At 45.7% G+C, this 20,139-nt stretch overlaps 1 protein-coding gene across 1 annotated transcript; it reads left to right on the top strand.

The window, feature by feature from the left end:
* Positions 1-10,119: 10,119 nt before the first annotated feature.
* Positions 10,120-17,394, top strand: HMOX1 (heme oxygenase 1). Its single transcript, XM_090043133.1, has 5 exons — positions 10,120-10,306; positions 10,649-10,769; positions 13,511-14,002; positions 14,587-14,695; positions 16,604-17,394. The coding sequence occupies exons 1-5, from the start codon at positions 10,275-10,277 to the stop codon at positions 16,738-16,740; spliced, it is 891 nt and encodes a 296-aa protein (XP_089899259.1). The 5' UTR covers positions 10,120-10,274; the 3' UTR covers positions 16,741-17,394.
* Positions 17,395-20,139: the final 2,745 nt, after the last annotated feature.

Genomic DNA, 20,139 nt, shown 5'->3' with positions numbered 1-20,139 from the left:
AACATCATGTTTAGAAAGGCACCCTGTCTTTAATGAAAAAAGATGTCAAGTGGTGGAAAATCCACTATGGCTCTAGGTTGTTCCAGTGGCCAGTCACCCTTGCTGTTCAAAACAGACACCTCCTTGTCACCTTCCAGCCAATGATATTGCTTCCTGCCTATGATCATGCCCTACCTGGAGGCTGACTTCAGAAACAGGTGCTGACTAGGAAGAAAGGAGCTATTTGACCATATCTATCAGCACTTTGGCATGTTCAATACCTGTGTACCTTTTACACCCTTACCAGCAAACAATGTCATCTCTAATGAAGGAGGCTGTTGTCTACTCTGGAGCAGTTAATCTCTAAGGTGCCACCCTACCCTACCTTTGGCCTGGATTCAGCCTAACACAGCTAATGAGTGACTGGTGGTGCAGAGAGGTACAGATCAGGGTCACACCCCAAAGCCAGCTGCATGGCACCAGGCAGAGGGGACCTGGACACCACCTCTAGGTCAGCACCCACAACTAGTGCCATGGGCATTCATGTCTTGCTCTAGGAGTGAACCAGAGAGAAGCATTGTTCACTTGGTTCTATCCTGGTTCAGGGTGTATCTAAGGAGGTGGGCTCAGCCTCAGCTGCAGGGAGTCAGGTATTCCCCCTTCCTTAAACTGACCTTGCTCAGCTGGGGATCAGAAAAGTCAGCTTCACCAAGGCATGAATCTGCCTTTTCTCCCAGGATGCTGCTAAAACATTAGAGACCTTCGTGCAACCTCATCCTGCTGCTCATGCACCTCCTTGCCAGGTTTTCTGTTCCTAGAGAAGATCTTCAGGTCATTGTAGGGTTGGCAGGAGAGGAAGAGCTTTAGCTACTCCAGCTCACATGCTCCTGTAGCTCCAAGGGCCTCATGTCTCCTTTATGTACAAATTAGTGGTCACCAGGGTTTGAATTACAGTCCAGTTCTTGAGGGGGTCTGTGGCAGTGCTAGCCAGAAGGAGCTGCCGCTGCTGCCACTGCCTGAGCTGCTTAGAAAGGCACAGCATGGGCCAGGGTGTTTTGTCTCTTACTGGGGGCTCTCGTCTCTTATGGGGGGGGGGGCTTATGGGGAGGCTCTTGTCTCATATGAGAGGGCTCAGTGTCCCGTCCCCCCCACCAAGCCTTCCCATATTTCAAACCCTAGTGGCCACACACCCTCTGGTAATACAGTCCTGCTAAGGCCCTGAGCTTCATTTCCGAACAGCATAGAAATTGCGCTCTGCAGGTGTGCTGATCTCTACATGCATGACCAAGTGACACAAGCTGGCGATTCACAGCCTTGCCCATGTACTTGCCCTTCCAGTGGCACCAGAAACTTTAAATTAGTCCAGTGCAGGATCATTCCTTACAACATGTGCTTTATATTAGTTTTAGGAGCCCAGAGGAAGGGGCCTTTCCTCCAGAGACTCTTCTCAGCCTAAGACACTCCTACTCTCCTGAATGTTTTTTCCCCCAATCTGTTTCCATTTTCCTTTTCTTAATATTATCTGCCTGTTAAAAATTCCATCTGCCACCTAAATAAAAATTAAAATGATTCATCAGAATTAAGAGCCAGCAAGCAAGTATACACTGTTTATCATTTCATCCCCTCAAGTCAGCCCACTTAGGTTTATCTCTACTGACCCTTCCATCTGAGTCACCTCTTATAGCTCCTGGTTCCCCTTAGTGCACTCCAGTGAGCTGCCTTCAGCATGTGGAGGATCCTGTAGATATTGACCCTCCTGTCATGGCAGGAAAAGAGTGAGGGGACCTTGTCTGTCAGAGAGAGAAGATTTCATGAGCTTAGAGTTGTCTACTATGTCGATCACCGTTGTATCAGGCACTACTCTGCCTGGAATTTCCCCAGCTTTGAATGCTGTATAACAGTGACAGACCCTCTGTAAACGTCTTTTGGGAGGGTCTGCAGCAAACTCAAAGCCTGGTTTCCCTAAGACTTACCCTGCCTGCTCACTGCACCACAGGGTGAATGCCTGCTGGTATTGCTTCTCCCCTGCTTCTTGGGGGTGCGATAATGTTGTTTCTTTATAAAACTCTGTGCTTAACAGACCTAGCACTGTTAATTAGCAAACCACTACCACAATGTTATCTCAGCCTGGCTACAGTATATCTGCTTACTTGCTCATGCATTTTTTATGCACTAGCCTATGAGCAAATGCCAGCTTCTGCCACATATTTGCTGAGTGGCCTTGGGCAAGTTACTTAACATTAGCTGTCCTCCTTTCTCCATCTCAAATCCAGATGCTCTGTTCAGACAGCACCAGGCACTACCGTGTTGGCCACACCCAGTTCTTTTCTTGCCCTGTTCATCAGTAGATCTCAAAGTGCTTCACAAAAGGGAAAGTGAGACACAGGGAAGGGAAGTGTCTTCCCAAGGGCACCTAACAGCCAGTGGGAGAGACAGAATAAGAGTCAAAGGCTCCCTAGTACTCGGATATGCAATTGTGATGGGTCTCTGACCCTGTTTGGAGCATTTCAGAGCTGTTGTCACACTAATAACAATAATTCTTCCGTATAACTAGTGAATAGGGAGAAAAAGCACATTGGAGAAACTCTTGTTTCTGGTTTGGTAACTTTTGCAGAAACTCATTAATTAACCCATGGCCTCATTTTGTCAAATAGTCACACCAAGTAGGCTGTGATTATTTGGCTGATACTTGGGCTTCAGGGACAACTGGTGTGATGCTGCGGATACTGCAGAATGTCAGTAACTTTGTTCAGGCAAGTAGCCTTGCTTTCTTTTTGATACTGAAGTAGAGGTAAAAGGCCACAGGAGGTGGTAGAGGCAGACAGCATAGCCAGATTCAAAAAGAGACTAGATACATTCATGAATGATAGCTCTATTAATGGCTTTTAAACAGAATGGTTGGAGCTGTTTCCTCTGGCATCTCTAAACCAACAAAGGATAGAAGCTAGGGAGGGTATTGAACAGGGAAGCGATCATTCACCATATCCAGTTTGGTGCTTTCCCTGGCCACATCTACACGAGACGCTGACTGCGCAGTCATTTGGTACTTTTATAAAAAAGTACTAAGTGACTGTGCAGCAATCTGCCTTAGTATGCAGTTGTGCCAAGGAATGGCTTTTTTGTGGTGCTGACTGCGGTAGCTCATGACTACTGCGCAGTAGCATTGCATCATGCTTCCTGCCATGCAGTTCTCTGGGCAATCTGGTGGTTGCGCCAGAGGAGAAAGCAGACCTCTTTAACCAATTCTTCACCTCCGTTTTCTTCGGCAGGGACCGGGACTTCCCCACCGTGATGCAAGACGGACTCAAGGGGAACGCCTCCAGACCTCAGGTTGGGGAGGACTGGGTTAGAGAGCTTCTGGAGGGGCTGGATGTGTTCAGATCAGCGGGTCCAGATGCTCTCCACCCCAGGGTGCTGAGGGAGCTAGCAGGGGTTATTGCACAGCCTTTGGCATGGCTTTATGAGCGCTCATGGTGCCAAATGATTGGAAGATAGCCAACGTGGTCCCCATCTTTAAAAAAGGGAGGAGGGAGGACCCGGGCAACTATAGGCCTGTCAGTCTTACCTCAATCCTAGGGAAACTCTTTGAGAAGATCATCATGGAGCACATCTGCGATGGACCAGCCTCAGGGATGATGCTCAAGGGCTACCAGCATGGTTTCATTAGGGGCAGGTCATGTCAGACCAACCTGATTGCCTTTTATGATCAGGTCACAAAGGCAGATGTCGCAGTGGACGTAGTCTTTCTGGACTTCAACAAGGCTTTTGACACCGTCTCCCACCCCATCCTCATTAAAAAACTAGGCAACTGTGGCATTGATGCCTACACAGTCAGATGGATTGCAGATTGGATGAAGGGTCGTACTCAGAGGGTGGTGGTGGACGGGTCATATTCGACCTGGGGAGAAGTGGGCAGCGGAGTCCCCCAGGGCTCGGTACTTGGGCCCGCGCAGTTCAATTTCTTTATCAGCGATTTGGATGACGGGATGAAAAGCAACCTGTTTAAATTTGCTGATGATACCAAAATTTGGGGTGAGGTGAGCACGCTACTAGGGAGGGAAAGACTGCAACAAGACCTGGATAGGTTACAGGGGTGGCCTAACAAAAACAGGATGCATTTCAATACTGACAAGTGCAGGGTGCTGCACTTGGGCAGTAGTAACCAGCAGCACACTTATAAGATGGAAAACTCCCTTGAGAGCACGGAGGCAGAAAGGGATCTTGGAGTCATTATTGACTCCAAGATGAACATGGGCCGACAATGCGAGGTCACAGTTGGCAGGGCTAACCGGACCTTCTTGTGCATCCACAGGTGCATCTCAAGTAGGGCCAAGGAGGTGATCCTCCCCCTCTATGCAACACTGGTCAGGCCACAGCTGGAGTACTGCGTCCAGTTCTGGGTGCCCCACTTCAGGAGGGATGCGGACAGCATTGAGAGGGTCCAGAGGAGGGCCACATGCATGGTCTGGGTACAACAGGGCAGACCCTACAATTAGAGGCTGCAGGACCTGAACCTGTTCAGCCTTCACAAGAGAAGGCTGAGGGGGGACCTGGTGACTGTCTATAAACTCACTAGGGGGGACCAGAAGGGTTTGGGAGAGACCTTGTTTCCCCTAGCACCCCCGGCATAAGAAAGAATAATGGCCATAAGTTGTTGGAGAGTAGGTTTAGATTAGACATCCGCAAGAACTACTTCACAGTCAGGGCGGCTAGGATCTGGAACCAACTTCCAAGGGAAGTGGTGCTGGCTCCTACCCTGGGGGTCTTTAAGAAGAGGCTTGATGCCTACCTGGCTGGAGTCATTTGGGCCCAGTTTTTCATCTGCCCAGTCAGGGGATCAGACTTGAAGATCTACAAGATCCCTTCTGACCCGACTTCTATGATTCTGTGATTCTATGACGCTACTGCACAGTAGAGACAGACCCCATATAGCACCCACTTATACTACTGTTGGAGAAAGGATATTGGGCTGATGGGCAGCCATTGGTCTGACCCAGTATGCTGCTGCTTATGTTCTTAGGTATGAATTCAGCTCTTCCCAAGCACAGTAATTTACAGCTTATGCAGATAAATTGGTGAAGGGCAGGGGGAAGGCAGTTAGCGGAGAAGCTGAGGTTATGTAGATATTTATTCTGAAAGATCATATAGCTTTCAGGTTGTGGGTTTTCTTTTCCTGGGAAAGGGGAGGGAAATCTCCAGTCATCCCTTTTTCATATCCCCTGCCCTTTATGAAGGTGAGCATGACAGCATGTATTTAGCTTGTCCTGTCTTTGAAACACTGGTGTAACTGGAGCTCTGCAGACTCCCTATGCATGGCATGCCAGATCCTAAAATGTACATAGCAGAGGAGGAGGCAGGCATCTGGACTGTGCTGAGTAACACTTTCAGCGGCTGCCTAAAGCACACGTCTCCCCATTTTGCTGAGTCACAGCAGCAAACACATACCCTTCCAGACTGTGATCAAAAGTTTGAGCGGGCCTTTTTTGTAGAGTCATGGTAACCTAGGCCAGTCAGCTGCAGTTGCATTTTGGACACGGTTGACCTCAAAATGCTCTGGAAATATTTCTAAGCAAGCTGGCTCCTGGTGACATAAATCCAGTCAACCACTACACAGAAAAAGGGATGTGAGTCACATGTCCCCTTACAGCTAACAAGGCCAACAAGAAGAAACTAAAACGTTCAACAAGTTTTTATGTTGCTAGCAGCTTTGGAAAAGGGCAGCTTGATTTTTAAATCCTGCTAACTCCCTTGGTCCTCAGAAGACACAACCGGCCAGAACTTGCCCTTGTTTGTAGGCTGCCAAAGGTACCTTTTTGCACTTAATCCATCCAATTGTACAAACCCTTACATTTTACAGTAGGGTTGGGGTAATGTTGCCCCCATAATGGTCTAGGAAACATGAGAGGCAAGGATTTATAGGCGTGTCTTGAGGAGCGTGCACATGCATTTTGCAGCACTTCAAACCCATCTGAAGTGCCACAAACCGCATGTGGCATATGTGTACCTATTCACCATGCTACTGATTAGCAGCACGACAGGTTTTTTTGACACTGACAGATCCTGGTGTCAAAAAAACCCACCACTAAAAAAAGCAGTGTAGCGCATGTGGTAGCAGTGTACATCACCAGAAACAGAGCCTGAGGAGGCCCCCAGACCAAGCCGCCTCCCTACCCCACCCAGGTCTATTTGCTGCACCCCAGAGCGTGCATGCAGGGCCTGCCCAGGGTCAACCAGCAGCAGCACAAATATGTTCCACTGCTATTTGTCCAGCGGGAAATGCGTGCCCGTTTGTGCACACTCATTGGGGCATGCCCTATTTAGGTGGGTACAATAAATAGTCACTTTATTTAGCTTATCTGGGACTAGAGACACTGGCAGCTTTCGAACTGCAGGTCTCTAGCAGGATTTCCAGCTGTTTTGCAGACTCCCAGGCTACAGCATGCCGAATCCTAAAGCTTACACAGCAGAGGAGGAGACAAGCCTATTGATTATCCTGAGAAACCCTTTCAACAGCCTCAAAGAGTGCATGCTTGCCTCCTCATTTTGCTGAGTCACGGCAGCCTAAGTGTACACCCTGGAATGCTGAGCAACTGTTTCCATCTGGGCAGGGCATTTTTGCTGAGTCACGGCAGGCCAGGCACTCATGTGAGCCTGTGTGTCAATCGCGTGGCTTCCTGGGCTGAGATTGCAGCTGTTTGACTTGGTTCCAGTCCCATTCTGGACACAATCAGACCTCAGAATTCTCTGGAAATTATCCCATGCAAGCTGGTTTCTTTGTCTTAAATCTAGGCAGGTACTATACAGGGAAGGAGGCACGAGTTACCTGTCCCCTTAGAGCTAACAAAGGTGACTGGAAGGAACTGGAATGGGATGGTCAATAGCCTTTTGTGATGTTGGGAGCTGTGGTAAAGCAGAACTTTATTTCTAACTCCTGCTGATTCCCTCAGTCTGAGAAAGACACAGTCTTCCAGAAAAATGTCCCTGTTAGTGAAGCTGTCAAAGGATGTGGACCCCCAGTAGTGAAAACCCTTATGCGTGTTCTTCATCTTGCATATGGGAATCACCTACTTTTGACTTCAAAATGATTACACACCAGCAAAAGGCTAAGGGCAGGTGGGAGTGTTTATAGAAACAGGGCTTATTTTGCTATTTCATACGTAATTTTCCTTTTGGTCCTGTCTTCTTGTCTTCTTACTGCCCGTGGGGTTTTTTCCCCTGGTGTGTTTGCAGAGCGACAGAGACCAGTGAAGAGACACGGCCACAGACGGGGGGGACTTTGACGGTACAGTGAGTGTGCTGCAGGATTTGTTAATGTTCTCCTGATCTGTGTGCCCTACCAGAGTCGAGTGGGACTGTATGCGCCCACAGAGCTTGTTGGTGCCTGTGTACTCCCACCACACTACCAGCAGAATTAACGTAACCTCCTTGTGTGCCATCCAAGTGCCCTGGGGAGCCCACTGGTTTCCAGGGCCACTTGTTTAATACACAGCATGTGTCCTATGGAGCATTTCCTATTGCAGCCCTTGGCATGGGTGTTACCATAAGTTCAGGCTGGTTGCCAATGCTAGGAGTTCTCCTTGCATTTGAAGCCCTTCCTTGACTAGGACTCCTAGGGGCACACTGGATACGCTGTCTGGACTACATAGCCATCAGCTTGGAGTATTTTTTCTGCAAACTCCCCTTGTTTTGCCTCTCACCTTGTCAACACTTTTTCCTTGAAATTTGTCGATGCTATGTAAACCCATTACTCAAAGTGACTAACTGAGGAACCCCTCCGCACTCTGTTCCCATGTCTCTAGAAGTACACAGGTTTTGGGATCCACCTCTAGATAGGCATACTTGACATGTTAGGAGCATGTATTTTCAGAGTTCCTACTGTGACCACTGCTCTGCAACTCAGACCGCACCTTTGATCTCTAAACTGAAATTGTTAAATGACTCTTAACAGCTGCACTGTATCTGTGGTAACTAGGCTGGGCCATATTGCTGTAGGTAATAAAAAATGAGTCTGTGCACTGTTAACATCCTCTCGATGCCATTGCCCATTGCAGGCTGGGGTTGCTATCACACTTTTCCCCAGTGAGTCTTGCTTCTGTTCTTAGGGGAATGATTTTTAAACTCCATGAAGCTGTTGCCACCTCTACTGTGTCTCTTTTAATGAGGGATTCAAGCTGCTTTCTCTCTGTTCCATTACAGGCTAAAATTACTGAGTCAACCTTTCCCTCTCACACCAAGAGCCTACATTCAGCTGTGCCCCGGTCTGGCAAATACCCCTTGTTTGTCACATGGTAGTTTTTAGAGAATGCTGTATTCTCTGCTTTGCCTACCCTCTGGGCTTGCACACCATGGCTGGAGAAGGGAAATGGAGAAGTGAGACTGTGAAAGGGTCCTCCTCCAAAGGGTCTTCATAGCAGGCCCCAAGGAGGGACAGACCCCAAGCCGACAGACAGCACTGAGGTTTTTTGTAAAGTGCTTCAAGGTAAAAGCCTGGAGGATCATAACTCTTGGGGAAAAGGCCTAGGACGTAGTCTGTTTTCCCCTCAGGACCATCATTTCATTTCATAAAAGTTCATTTTAAGTTCATATCACTTAAGTTAGTTTTGCGGTGTCCAGCCTCTTGGCACTTTTCCTGTAACTGTAGCACCAATATTGCTGTATGTCAGATCCTCCAGGGAAGAGTCTAGATAAAAAGGTGACTAAAAATTCCTTGGGAAATTGAGGCAGGGCAAATAGTGCTAGGGCAGACCATAAGGAAGTGTTGCAGAGGCCAGCTCTTCAACATGCCTTCAAATATCACAGACTTCAAAAAAATAAATAAAGGGAGGAGTTTTTTTCATACCAGTCAAATGTACTGTATCAACAATATTGCATATATTTGAGTTTCCCACATTCTACAGGGGCTTGCTGAAGAGAGCTGAATTTCTGTGTCCCGGAGGAAAATAATGCAAGAGAAGACTAGTCACTTCATGGCCACCACCTTTACTGACATAGAGTCTCTCCAGATTCTCCATTTCCAGCCTCTGATCATTGCACAGGGCGTCCAAAATCAAAAGCATATTCCCGGCTTTGTGAAGGATGCAGCATCTCAGTAGAGACACATGGTATACCTGCATATGTGTGATATATTTATTTTATCCTGCACGGTCAATGCAGAAAAATAGCAGCAGGAAGAATGCAAAGATATGGGAGTGAGAAAGGAAGTCGAGGGCTTTACAAGAGTTTTCTGGAAGGCTCCTGTTGCTTTAAGAGAAAGGGGTAGTTGGACAATGGCCCTGCTGAGTCAACTGTAAAAACGTTGTGTCATATTTCCTGAGCAGCCAACTAACTCCACTTGATGCAAAAACAAATGAAGGCATACAATTCTTGAGGGCCTAATTTCACACCAGAGTACTGGAGCAGTCTGTTATCAGTGCCATGTACCCTACAGGCTAGGAGTCTGAGTCAAGCAGCTCATGCCCTGTTTCCCTGGCAGAACTGCAGTCCCATTTTAACTGTAATCCCCAAAGTAAAGCCAGTGGATCCATTTTTCATTGTCACAGGCCAAGCTTCTGAAATTTGGAGATAAGCACCGCACGTGGGCCCTCTGACTTCCAGTTATTAATTTCCCCAGATAAGTTAGTTGACAGACACAAGCCAGTCGCAGATACAGGCCAGACAATTAATGAGCCATCTAGTTACTCTTGCCCCGAGACCCAGATCACTTGAACTATTTGCAGACCTCCAGCTCCACCTCAGGCCCAGACCTGGCACGTCATTTTTAAAGTCCTTAACATGTACTTGGATAATTCAGCCTTCTGTATGGGGCAGGGGACAATTCCCTGTCCTCGCATAATTCACTGCAACTTGCTGCGCCTACTGTGGAACACGATAGCTAATGACCTTGCCCACATTCCTCGTTTGCATTTAGTCCTCCTTTAAATGCCTCCCCCTCCTTTTTTTTTTTGAAAGTCAGCGTATGTACAAGAAGCTTGGACCATTTATTGTTCTGGATTATCTGGTTCACATTGTCAGGGCAGAAAAGGGGTTAATAAGCCTGGGCAAGCTGCCTAGAAGTCTCTCAGCCCTCTCCTGGTAGCAAAGTAAATATGTCACAATAAGTTTAAACTTGGATGGAGGCCAGCTGTTTTCTGGGCTGCTCACATGATCTGACGAAGTATAAAGCAGGGTGCAGGGAACGGACAGCTCAGCTCGGCAGCTTCCAAGAGTCGTGAGACGAGAGAGAGAACAGAGAAGAGGGAAAGATCATACGAAGGCTGTAGAGGAGCAAAGAAGAGAAGAAAGGAAAGCAAAGAGAAATGGAAACATCCAGGATGGCCAGCCCTGAAAAGTGAGTGAAGGGACTAGAACCAGAGGGAAATTATCCAGAAAAAGGAACAGCTTTGATCTCCCCATGTTCCTTGAGATAGGATTTGGGGTCCCATTTCTACCTCTTCTCCACTGGGATACTCCCCTTCACCTAGGGTTTGACAGTTTTCACCCTCTCCCCTGCCCTGTTTGGACAGAAGCTGAAATGCTGATGAACCTCCGCCACTCATGCCCTCCTGGAGTGGGGTACTGCTTTCTCCTCCCAGCCTCCACCCCTTACTTGCTCCCAGAGAGCTAATTCTCATTGTGCAGGGGACAGTGAGGTACCTTGGACACTGACACCTTTTTCTGTCCATTTTCCCAGCACAACCAGAGACCTGTCGGAAGCCATAAAGGAAGCCACCAAGGAGGTGCATGAACAGGCAGAGAACACAGAGTTCATGAAGAAGTTTCAGAAGGCGCAGGTGTCACTCCAGGAATTTAAGGTACTCCTGGTAGCATTGTTTGGGGCAGTGAAGGAAACGGTTGGGTGATGCAGGGCGTGCACTTTGGGAATATTTATCTATAGCTTATTCAGACTGGCTGTACCAAGAGTATCATTTGCCCTCCTTTCTCCTTAAGGACAAAAGTCTTTGTATCCCAACCACATAATATCATGTCACTTATAAGATGACCATTTGGCCCAAAACAACTCGAGGGCTGTGTAAGTGTCTTACCAGCCCCTCTTGCCAATGGTGTTGTAAAGTTGTACATGTCTTGATGGATGGCAAAGGGGGGCATCATATAAGCCTTGGAAGGCTAGGCTGAGGGGCATCTATACAAGGATGCATTGGCTGAGGGGCATAATATAAGCCTTACGTTGCCAAGGCTGCATAAAGAAGATAAAAGAACTCAAAGGAATGCTTTACAAAGAAGTACTCAAGCAACTGGATGCCAGGGGTTTTACTATGGTTAAGTGATGTCTAATGGCGGTATAATTGTGTACAAACATACGAAAGGTTACAACACCAGTGAAGGTGAAGAACTCATTACAATCATGATGGTGCTCAACCTCCAGCCAACCAGTCAGATCAACCCCTGGAGGCCATGTCACCCAGCCAGGGGGTTTCCCCATATATCCAAAAAAGATGGCAGTGGTAGAGTGGTGGTAGCGTTAATTGCAACTCCCATGCTGCCAATTTTCTGGACCTGTGGACAGCTCCACAGGCAGGATGATGTGGCCCAGTGTGCTAGGCTGCACCCGCACACAGTGAGGCCCTTATCCAGCATGCAGACTGGCCCTGATCCACGCATCCGGCCCATGGGGCTAGAAGGTTGAGCACCATTGCATTAGAACAGCTTAAGTGGGTATAAATTAGAAGTAATAAGGGTTAATGAGACCAGGACAGCTTGACTTGGTTATTGAAAATTATTCTTAAAAGCAAGGTCTGTCAAGTTGTGAAATAGTTTCTGGCACTTTGTCCTTCAATATAAGAACTATAATGTGGTCCTGTACTGAAGGTGAGGGCGCAACTGCTCAGCTCACCTATGAATCTGAGTGGACTCTATCTGTTGCAAACACCCAGGAGAACACTATTTTTGTTCAGGTCCAGAAGAACAAGTTCTGGATACTATGTAAACCAAACCTGGGATAAATAATCCTGAGCCACATGCCAAAGCCATAAAAAATAGGGAAGCCACCTAAGCTGGAAAGCCCTGTTAAACAACAGGAAGTGACACACGGATTGTCAAGTTGTGGGTGTGTAGGTGATCCAGTGTGTAAATGCTTTATTGTTGAGCTGGAAGTGCTTTGTTGTTGAGCTGGTCTCTGTTATGAGTACAGGTGCATGGGAAAGGCGAATACTGGTGATGTGCTGGAAATAGCTAGGCTAAGTCAATTATCCATGGGTTTCTGAAGATAATCCTAGGTGCTGAACTCCTGCCACTAGAGATCCAGCATAGCCTAGTGAAATACAAAAGGTGTTCATAGGAACACAGAAGGTCAGGCCCTGCAAAGACCAGAAGATAGGATCCGTTTCTAAAATACTCACATGGTGTCTGAGAGAATCAGATGTAACAGTGGGCTCTTAAATACAGACCTCACCGGTTGAATTTTTCAACCCCAACCAAAAGCCACACAATTTGCACTGATGTCTTAGTTGGCTTGGAAAATATCGATTAACCTAGTTAAGGCTCCTTCAAGCACTGTTTCTGTATCTTATCTATACTGTTGTCAGACTTTTCCAAGTACCTGATAAACAGGATTAGAGTTTAACGGGCTCATATTTCTATATTACATTTCTTGTAATTTACAGATTTACTCTGAAAAATGGCTATGTAGAAAGACCACTTTCTTCCTCATCCAAGTTGCTTTCAAGTGTGTGCATTCAGAGTCCCATCTGTTGACTGGTTGCAAAAGTAGATGTGCTGCTTTTTAGTGCTGTCAGTCCTGCAGACGCAATGCCAATCCATGAAAATGAACAAGTTTCTTTTCTGGTTTGTACACTGGCATAGAACTTGTAAACAAGCTTGAGCCATCTGTGCTGCTTTGTCTCCACTAAGGCCTTTCAAGACTGAGTAAGGACAACATTTGAATATGGTGCTTATGTAAACATATGCATCTTTTCTTACTGGTGACAATGCATGGGATGAAAAGAAACCCAGTTTCAAATAAAGAAACAAGCACACAGCTCATACCAATATTTTCAGAAAATCATGTTTCAGAGATGGAAACATGCTTTTGGCCCCTTTTTTACACCAGCAGTCAACTATCAGAGAAAAGACATTGCTATCCAGCTTCCAGGTGATCAAAGTGAAAGCAAACAAGTACCCTATATAAAGTTCCAAAAGCAGCGGACTGAGGCTGCAGTTCCAGTGCCTGGGCAGACCTGCCCACTGAATGAATAGATAGCAGAGTTAAAAGTCTTTCGTGGTGTTGGGGAGGGATAGAAACCATGCTCCAGAACTGGAAAGTGCACCAAAAATCTAGCTTTGGGAATAACACATGTATTGACTGGGGGACAAAAGGAATAGACTAGATATGACATATTGTGGCTTTAGTGTCTGTGACTTCCCTGTGCCAGATTGTAACGTGACAACACTGGGAATATCGATTTATCAATAACCAGTGTGAATGACACCCACACTGTATACATATAGGTACATCCTATTACATTAAAGTTATGTGCATATCAAGCTAGAAGGAAGGACATATTGTGGCTGATTTGTTCCTTCCCTTTTGTCTCAGCTGGTTACAGCTTCATTGTACCACATCTACTCTGCTCTGGAGGAGGAGATTGAGCGTAACAAGGAGCACCCAGGCTATGCCCCCGTTTACTTCCCAGCTGAGCTTCACCGCAAAGATGCCCTGGCACAAGACTTGGAGTATTTCTATGGCCCTACATGGAGGGAAGAGATCCCTTGTTCCCAGGCCACTCAGAAATATGTGGAGAGGATCCACTATGTGGGTCAGCATGAACCTGAGACCCTGGTAGCCCATGCCTATACAAGATATTTGGGAGATCTGTCTGGTGGGCAGGTGCTAAAGAAGATAGCCCAGAAAGCTCTTCAGTTACCTGTTACTGGAGAGGGCCTAGCTTTTTTCACTTTTGATGGTGTGTCCAGTGCCACAAAGTTTAAGCAGCTCTACCGGTCCCGGATGAATTCCATCGAGATGGACCCAGCCACCAAAGACAAAGTCTTGGAGGAAGCCAAGAACACATTCCTGCTAAATATACAAGTGAGTAACCAAACCAGCCAGCCATGTCTTACTGGGAGCTAATAAGACTTGTGTGAAGTTTATTTCACAGGGAAATTGCTTTTATAAGCCTGATAAAAGAATGGTTTCCAAAAGACTTTTCCCCTCTACCTTTTGGGTAATGGAGCTTCTACAGGGCTTGAATGAGGGTTTATTTTATGAGTGAGAATCAGAGACCATCTGCCTCATCACCCTGCTATTTCCCTCTCTTCAACTCCTGTGTAGACACCAACCCAAACAGACAAACAAACACCCCGCTTTCTTTCTGATCTGGAGGAACAGTGGGAATCAACCTTTTCTCGAGTTGTCCTAAAGGAGCACTTCACCAACTTCATAGCATGTCTCTATTAAACAAGCCAGCAGGATAAACTGGTTAAAGGGAAATACCTCACCACTACTAGGTAAAATGTTTTCTGGTAAAACCAAAGCTAAAGGCTCAGCAAGTGCCAATCTGAGCAAGATGGCTTTTTCTCAATGTCCTGAAATATCTCATGCAGTCAGAAGGGGTTCAGTGAGGGGAGAAGAAAGCCCCGCTGCCTAATGACAAGGCTGTTTCTTGTTCCCAGTTGTTTCAGGAGCTGCAGAAGATGGTGTCTCAGGGCCACGAGAACAATCGCCCTGCACAACAGAAGCCAGAGCTTCGCACAAGGAACACGAACAGAACACATGAGCACAGTAAGCACATTTCCAAATTCAATTTGTAGCTACTCTTTCCCCTCCTTTCCTTAACCTTTTCTGGACTGTCAAAATCACTGAGAGGTGAGAAACAGGAATTTGCCACAATATCTTTTTTGTCCACTTCATCAGCATTGATTAGCAGTGAGTGTGAGAAAAACTATTCCTAGAAACATCAAAGGTGGCTCAAAACCTTTGGGGTTGTAGACTGCAGAAATAGTGACTGTTATGAAGGCTTATAATTAATTGGCCTGACTCTCTCAGGTCTTACACCAGTATAACTCCAGTGGCCCAACTTGTATAATTAAGCCCACTTAGACCACTTCTACAAGCAAAGACAGGGATTAAGGTCTAATTTATCATGGTAGTGATGCTACCATCCAGACTTAGAATGCATTTTCATTATAAGCTTCCATTTCTGGGTTTGTAGACTGGTCCAATATCCATTTTTTTTGGATTGAAACTTCTTGTGCTTGTGGTCAGGAAATCTTTCTGGAGAGTATGAGAAATGTATTGTTTTCTTGCTGTAAGTGTTGGGAAGACACTACACAAGTCACGCTGAGCTTTCATATGGCTTCTACTCGGTTATCACTACTACTTGAAATCTTGTAGCTGCCTTCTGAGTCCTCAGAAGTCTGATTTCTCAGCTTTGCGCAAGCTGCCTTTTTTATGACTGGATAAACCTCTGTAACATTTTTGTAGAACTGAAATGGCTCCATCTTCTGTCAAAAGGCTGCTATTGCTGAAACAGTACAGGGAGGTTCAAATGTAATCCACTCAGTGTAAATCAGTCCCTTGTTTTGGGGGTTTGCTTTTTTTTAAATCAGGCTCCATAGGTAAGGTTGCATCCACATTTTCACGTGAGAAAAGTGATGCTGTTTGACAGCAAGGAATTGAAATAATTAAGTTCTTGTACCTGGGGACATCTGAAACAAGAAGGTAGCCAGGGAAGAGTGAGAGGCTCCCAGCAGATATGCAAGGCACTTTGGCAGGTGGCTGATCAACTAAGGCTGGCTGGGAAGGAGTCCTGTGTCAGCCAGCCTTCTTCAGCTGAAAAGTGGGGCTGTCCTCATGGAGATGTAGAGAGACAAGAGTAGACTGAGGCCTGTGTAAAAGGGATCTCAGACAAGAACCATCTGGTGAGTGAGAGCTAATACAAGGCCAGGGAGTCAGGCTGAGGTCATATAGAAGAAGGGTAAGCAACCTTTTCTGGCCGTGGATCAGAATGACCCATTCCAGAGCAGGTATTCAGACCCAGCTGCTGCTGCCACTTGTCTCAGCTATGATTCAGGGAGAGCACATCTGTCAGGTGCTGTCAAGGCCCTATCCCTGCAGGCTGGATCCAGTGGCTCCATAAGACACAGGTTGCCAGCCACTGCCATACAATGTTTTCTCCAACTAGAACTCAGGTGGAAACCAGCAGTGGCCAGGATGTGTCAATCTTTGCACAACTAGCTGAGGAAGCCTGGTTTGGTTCTCAGTTAAGATTTTTCTCTATACAATATCTCATAGGGAGCACTGTGTGCCTGCCATTTTATTAAATGGGTGCTTTAAAAAAAGCAAAGGGAACAGAGAGGCATTAAGTTATAACTAAGGAGGTTACTCTCTGCACCTTGCAAGAAGGAGAGATTCACTAGCACCTCTGGATAGCAATAATGTTGTTATACTACCTACCTTGGAGGAACTTGAGGATTTATGGCACAAGCCTAAATAGGTTGAAGATACCTCACCAGTGGCCACGTGTGTCATCAGCCCTGCATCTGGGGTGTTTATCTTGTGTCAGCCTCCACTTTTTTACTATGTCAGGATCAATGCACCACTAGAAATGGAGATAGAGCTAACATAGTCAAACAAACCCTTCCAGGTCTGGGTCCTACTCTTACCAATTAAATTTCTGTTGATTTTTAGATTCAGCTCTTGTGAAAGATGATGGAAAGGCAAAGATGAGGCACATGGACCTGCTGCCCAGCACTCCTCTTGCACGGTGGATTATTGCCCTTAGCTTCATAGTGACAACGGTGGCTATGGGCTTCTTTGCCATGTGAATAGATGGCACTCTAGACCCCCCACTTCTGGCTGCCCCCCTAATACCACAAAACAACATGTCCTATGCAGTTTATAAGAGAAATTCCCCTCAACTCTCCCCTCTCTGAACACTGTGATCTTGGCTGTGCCACTAACTTCAGACTACTCTCCCAAAAGACTCAGAGAACTTGAAGGGGTCTGCTTGAAATCTCTCCTGTGTGTGCTGAGAGTATTTCTGCATTGAGATGCTGAACTCCTCACCAAAGAGGCATTGGCCAGGATCTGCCACTGCTTCAAACTGTTCCTGCAAAGAGTTCTAGGTAAAGCATGTGTTGGCATGTTCCCTGCCACCCAAGAAATAAAGTCAACTGGAGCTTTTGTTTGATGTTTTGTAATGCTGGCCGCTGCTGTTACAATTGCTTCTGTGAATTAATAAGGCTCCCCTAGAATTATAGGCTGTTTCATGTGACTCTGTCAGCTCTTTGGCATATATTTGTTTGGGTTTTTTTTACAATCATGACTCTTTGTTTATTTGGATTTTTTTTACAATCATGAATCACAGATCACTTTGGTTTTTAAACAGCAGAATGCAGTTGTTGAAGGTATTGTGTTGTCCATGTCCTTGTGTTTTGTCTGTATAATTTATTCATACAATAAACCTCCATGAAAAATGACTGCTTTGTTTCCTTGTGCTAATGACTTACCTGAGGAAGGAAGAAAGTGCCTTTTTTCTTGTTCTATTAAATAAGTTTTTGAGAGGGGTTGACTCAACTCACCTGATGAAACGCAGAAATGGGAGTTAGCAGAGCTGGGCTCTGTTCCCAGCTGTGACACTAAACTTGACCCTCTATGCCAGTGATTCTCAAGGTTGTAGCAGCAATATTAGTATTGTTAGATGTGCATACATCTATACACAATTCACAAGATAAACCCAGAGATTTTAGATAGTGTCAAAAAACATTCTGACCTGTTGTAGTCTAAGTTCTTTGCAACAGGTTCTATTATTTTTGTAGTTAAAAAAAAGGTGAAAGCTAAGAGCTGGCACTTTCTGAGGGGAGTCTTGCATCTCAAAAGGGTTGAGAGCCACTGTCCTACACCATGGTTTCTCCATATATAAAATGGAGATAATTTAAGAACCATGTAAAGCATTTGAAGTCTAAGAAGAGAAAACTCTAAAGCTAGGTACGTGGCTTTTTTCCACTAAAGAGAGATAGGCGGTGAGCCAAACTCCCTCAACACTGTGCAGGCCAGATCCTAAACTGCTACAAACTAGCATTGCTCCTTCTGATGCAGTCACTGAGATCCTAGCCCCCTTAAGCTCTTAAAAGTGCCTCGCTAAGAACTTCACTTGATTAGAAATACATCATTAAAGACAAAGGTTAAACTCATGCTAACACCAAACTAGGAACTGATTGTGTAATACAGAACAACATGGCAAAACAACAGAAGAACATGAACAACAGAACAAAAACACCATGCAACCATATGACCCACCCTACTTACCATGGAAGCCAACACCGATTATTAATGACATGATCTTGTCCAGTGACAAGATTTGGTACCTAGTGTGGGTAGCTGTGGACAACACCAGTAACCAATTTTGCTAGAGAAGCAAGTATGAAAAGGATTCCCTTTCCCCAGCTGAAACCTGGATGCCTGACTGGGTGGTCAGCTGCTACTCTGGCTGCAGGCTATAATCTCTTCAGATTAATTTTATAAACAAGTGATTGTGGAGGATGCTCTTTCAGATATGTCAAAGCAGAGCTGTTGGCAAGGTCTTCTTCCTACCTCAGGTCCCTTCCTACTTGATCACCTCTCCAGTCCTCCTGAGGTTGCCTTTTCCAGATGCCTCCTTAGTTCCTATAGACAAGTATTCATAGCCGACCTGTCTGGTAATTGCTGGCTCCTGATCTTGTCAAATGCCAACAGCTATCACAGAAGGGAGGTCTTACGGGGAGCAATACTGGGAAGAGCCGTATGCTGATGACTGGCTCCGAACTAAAGCTCTAACCTATCCTGCCTCCCCACGTCCCTCCTTGATATCCAGACCAGCACAGCCTACTTGGAACTGAACAAGTTTTGGAAAAAACTTGTTACTGAAAATTGCTTATTTCCCTAAAGTCTGAAAAGCAGGAAATGTAGAGTTGCTGTCTGACCAAACCGGTATTTAGTCATTCACAATTCATTTGCATTCCAGTTTTCATGCCTCTCAGTCCAAAAATCCTAACAACTTCCCTCTAAGTACAATAAATTGCTGTATGAATTCAACTCGACAAACAGAATGCTTCCACTAACTAGCCACCCTAGTCTCCCTAAGTAAACAACATATTCTACCCCATCTCCCACCCATTCGTTCACTCCGGGACAAAGGACACACTGGTGTCTTGGTCAAGATGCCAGAGTTCTTCTGCAGCAAGTGGTTGACATTACTGAACTGGTCCTTCATGAGAGGCAGTTTAGAGGGCACCCAAGGAACAAGACAAATACATGAAAAAAAAAAGTGGCGAACCATGCAGCTCTGGGCTTTCATCCACATTGTTTAATCTCCATATCAATGTACATCCACTTACAAAAGGTTATTTATGAAGACAATACCTGCTTCAGAATTGAAGCGTAGTCATTTGCTGACCTAGATGCTGAGTGTTGACCTGGCCAATCTGCATCATAAATATTGTAGTGGGTGGTGTTTTCAATTAAGGGCAACCAAAATAGTGAGGTGTATATTCCATCTTCATTGTGCTCCTGCCACCCACGAACCTATAATGCTACTTAATGGATAATACCTGAAACTTAAGTCATATCTAGTGTATGAGTGTGTGACCCTGGACTGGCCTCTGAGTTTTCAGAAATATTTAAAAACATCAGGATAAATATTAAAAATTTAAAAACAATATCAGGACAAATAATAATCTTTTTGACAAATGGCTTAACGTGGGCAGTTAGTACATACACCTTTTAGATGTTCACATTTGCCATCTGCTATTCAGCCACAGAACACAAGATTCCAGGTCGGTGCTGTTTTATTTTTACAGTGTTGATATCCAAGTGCACATGACTGTGTTGTTTCAGATCCCTGGGGGCCCATGTATCCATCACAGCCACCAGTGCTTAGCAACACAGTGATGTAAAAATCGCGGTTCGTTTCTCGGGAGGCGAAAAAAACCTTCAGCCACAGACACACTCTATTAGCAACACAAAAGGTATATATTTGCAAATAGGGTCAGAGAGAGAGACAAAAGATCAAACACTTTGCTGCCCCCGAGGGAAACTGCCCAGCTGGCTTTATCCCCTCTCTCCTGACCACGTGTGCAGAAGGAGGAACTTTTACAACTCATTTCCGATTCATACAAACATGTATGTGAATACGTCAAATCATGCGTCGCATGTGTATTATAATTAACTACTTAAGTATGCGGGGC

This window comes from Crocodylus siamensis, chromosome 4, assembly GCF_052110815.1.
Source record: "Crocodylus siamensis isolate JL-2025a chromosome 4, ASM5211081v1, whole genome shotgun sequence".
Taxonomy (NCBI): domain Eukaryota; kingdom Metazoa; phylum Chordata; order Crocodylia; family Crocodylidae; genus Crocodylus; species Crocodylus siamensis.
The sequence above is the reverse complement of the archived record's forward strand: the minus strand, read 5'-3'. Positions and strand labels throughout refer to the sequence as shown.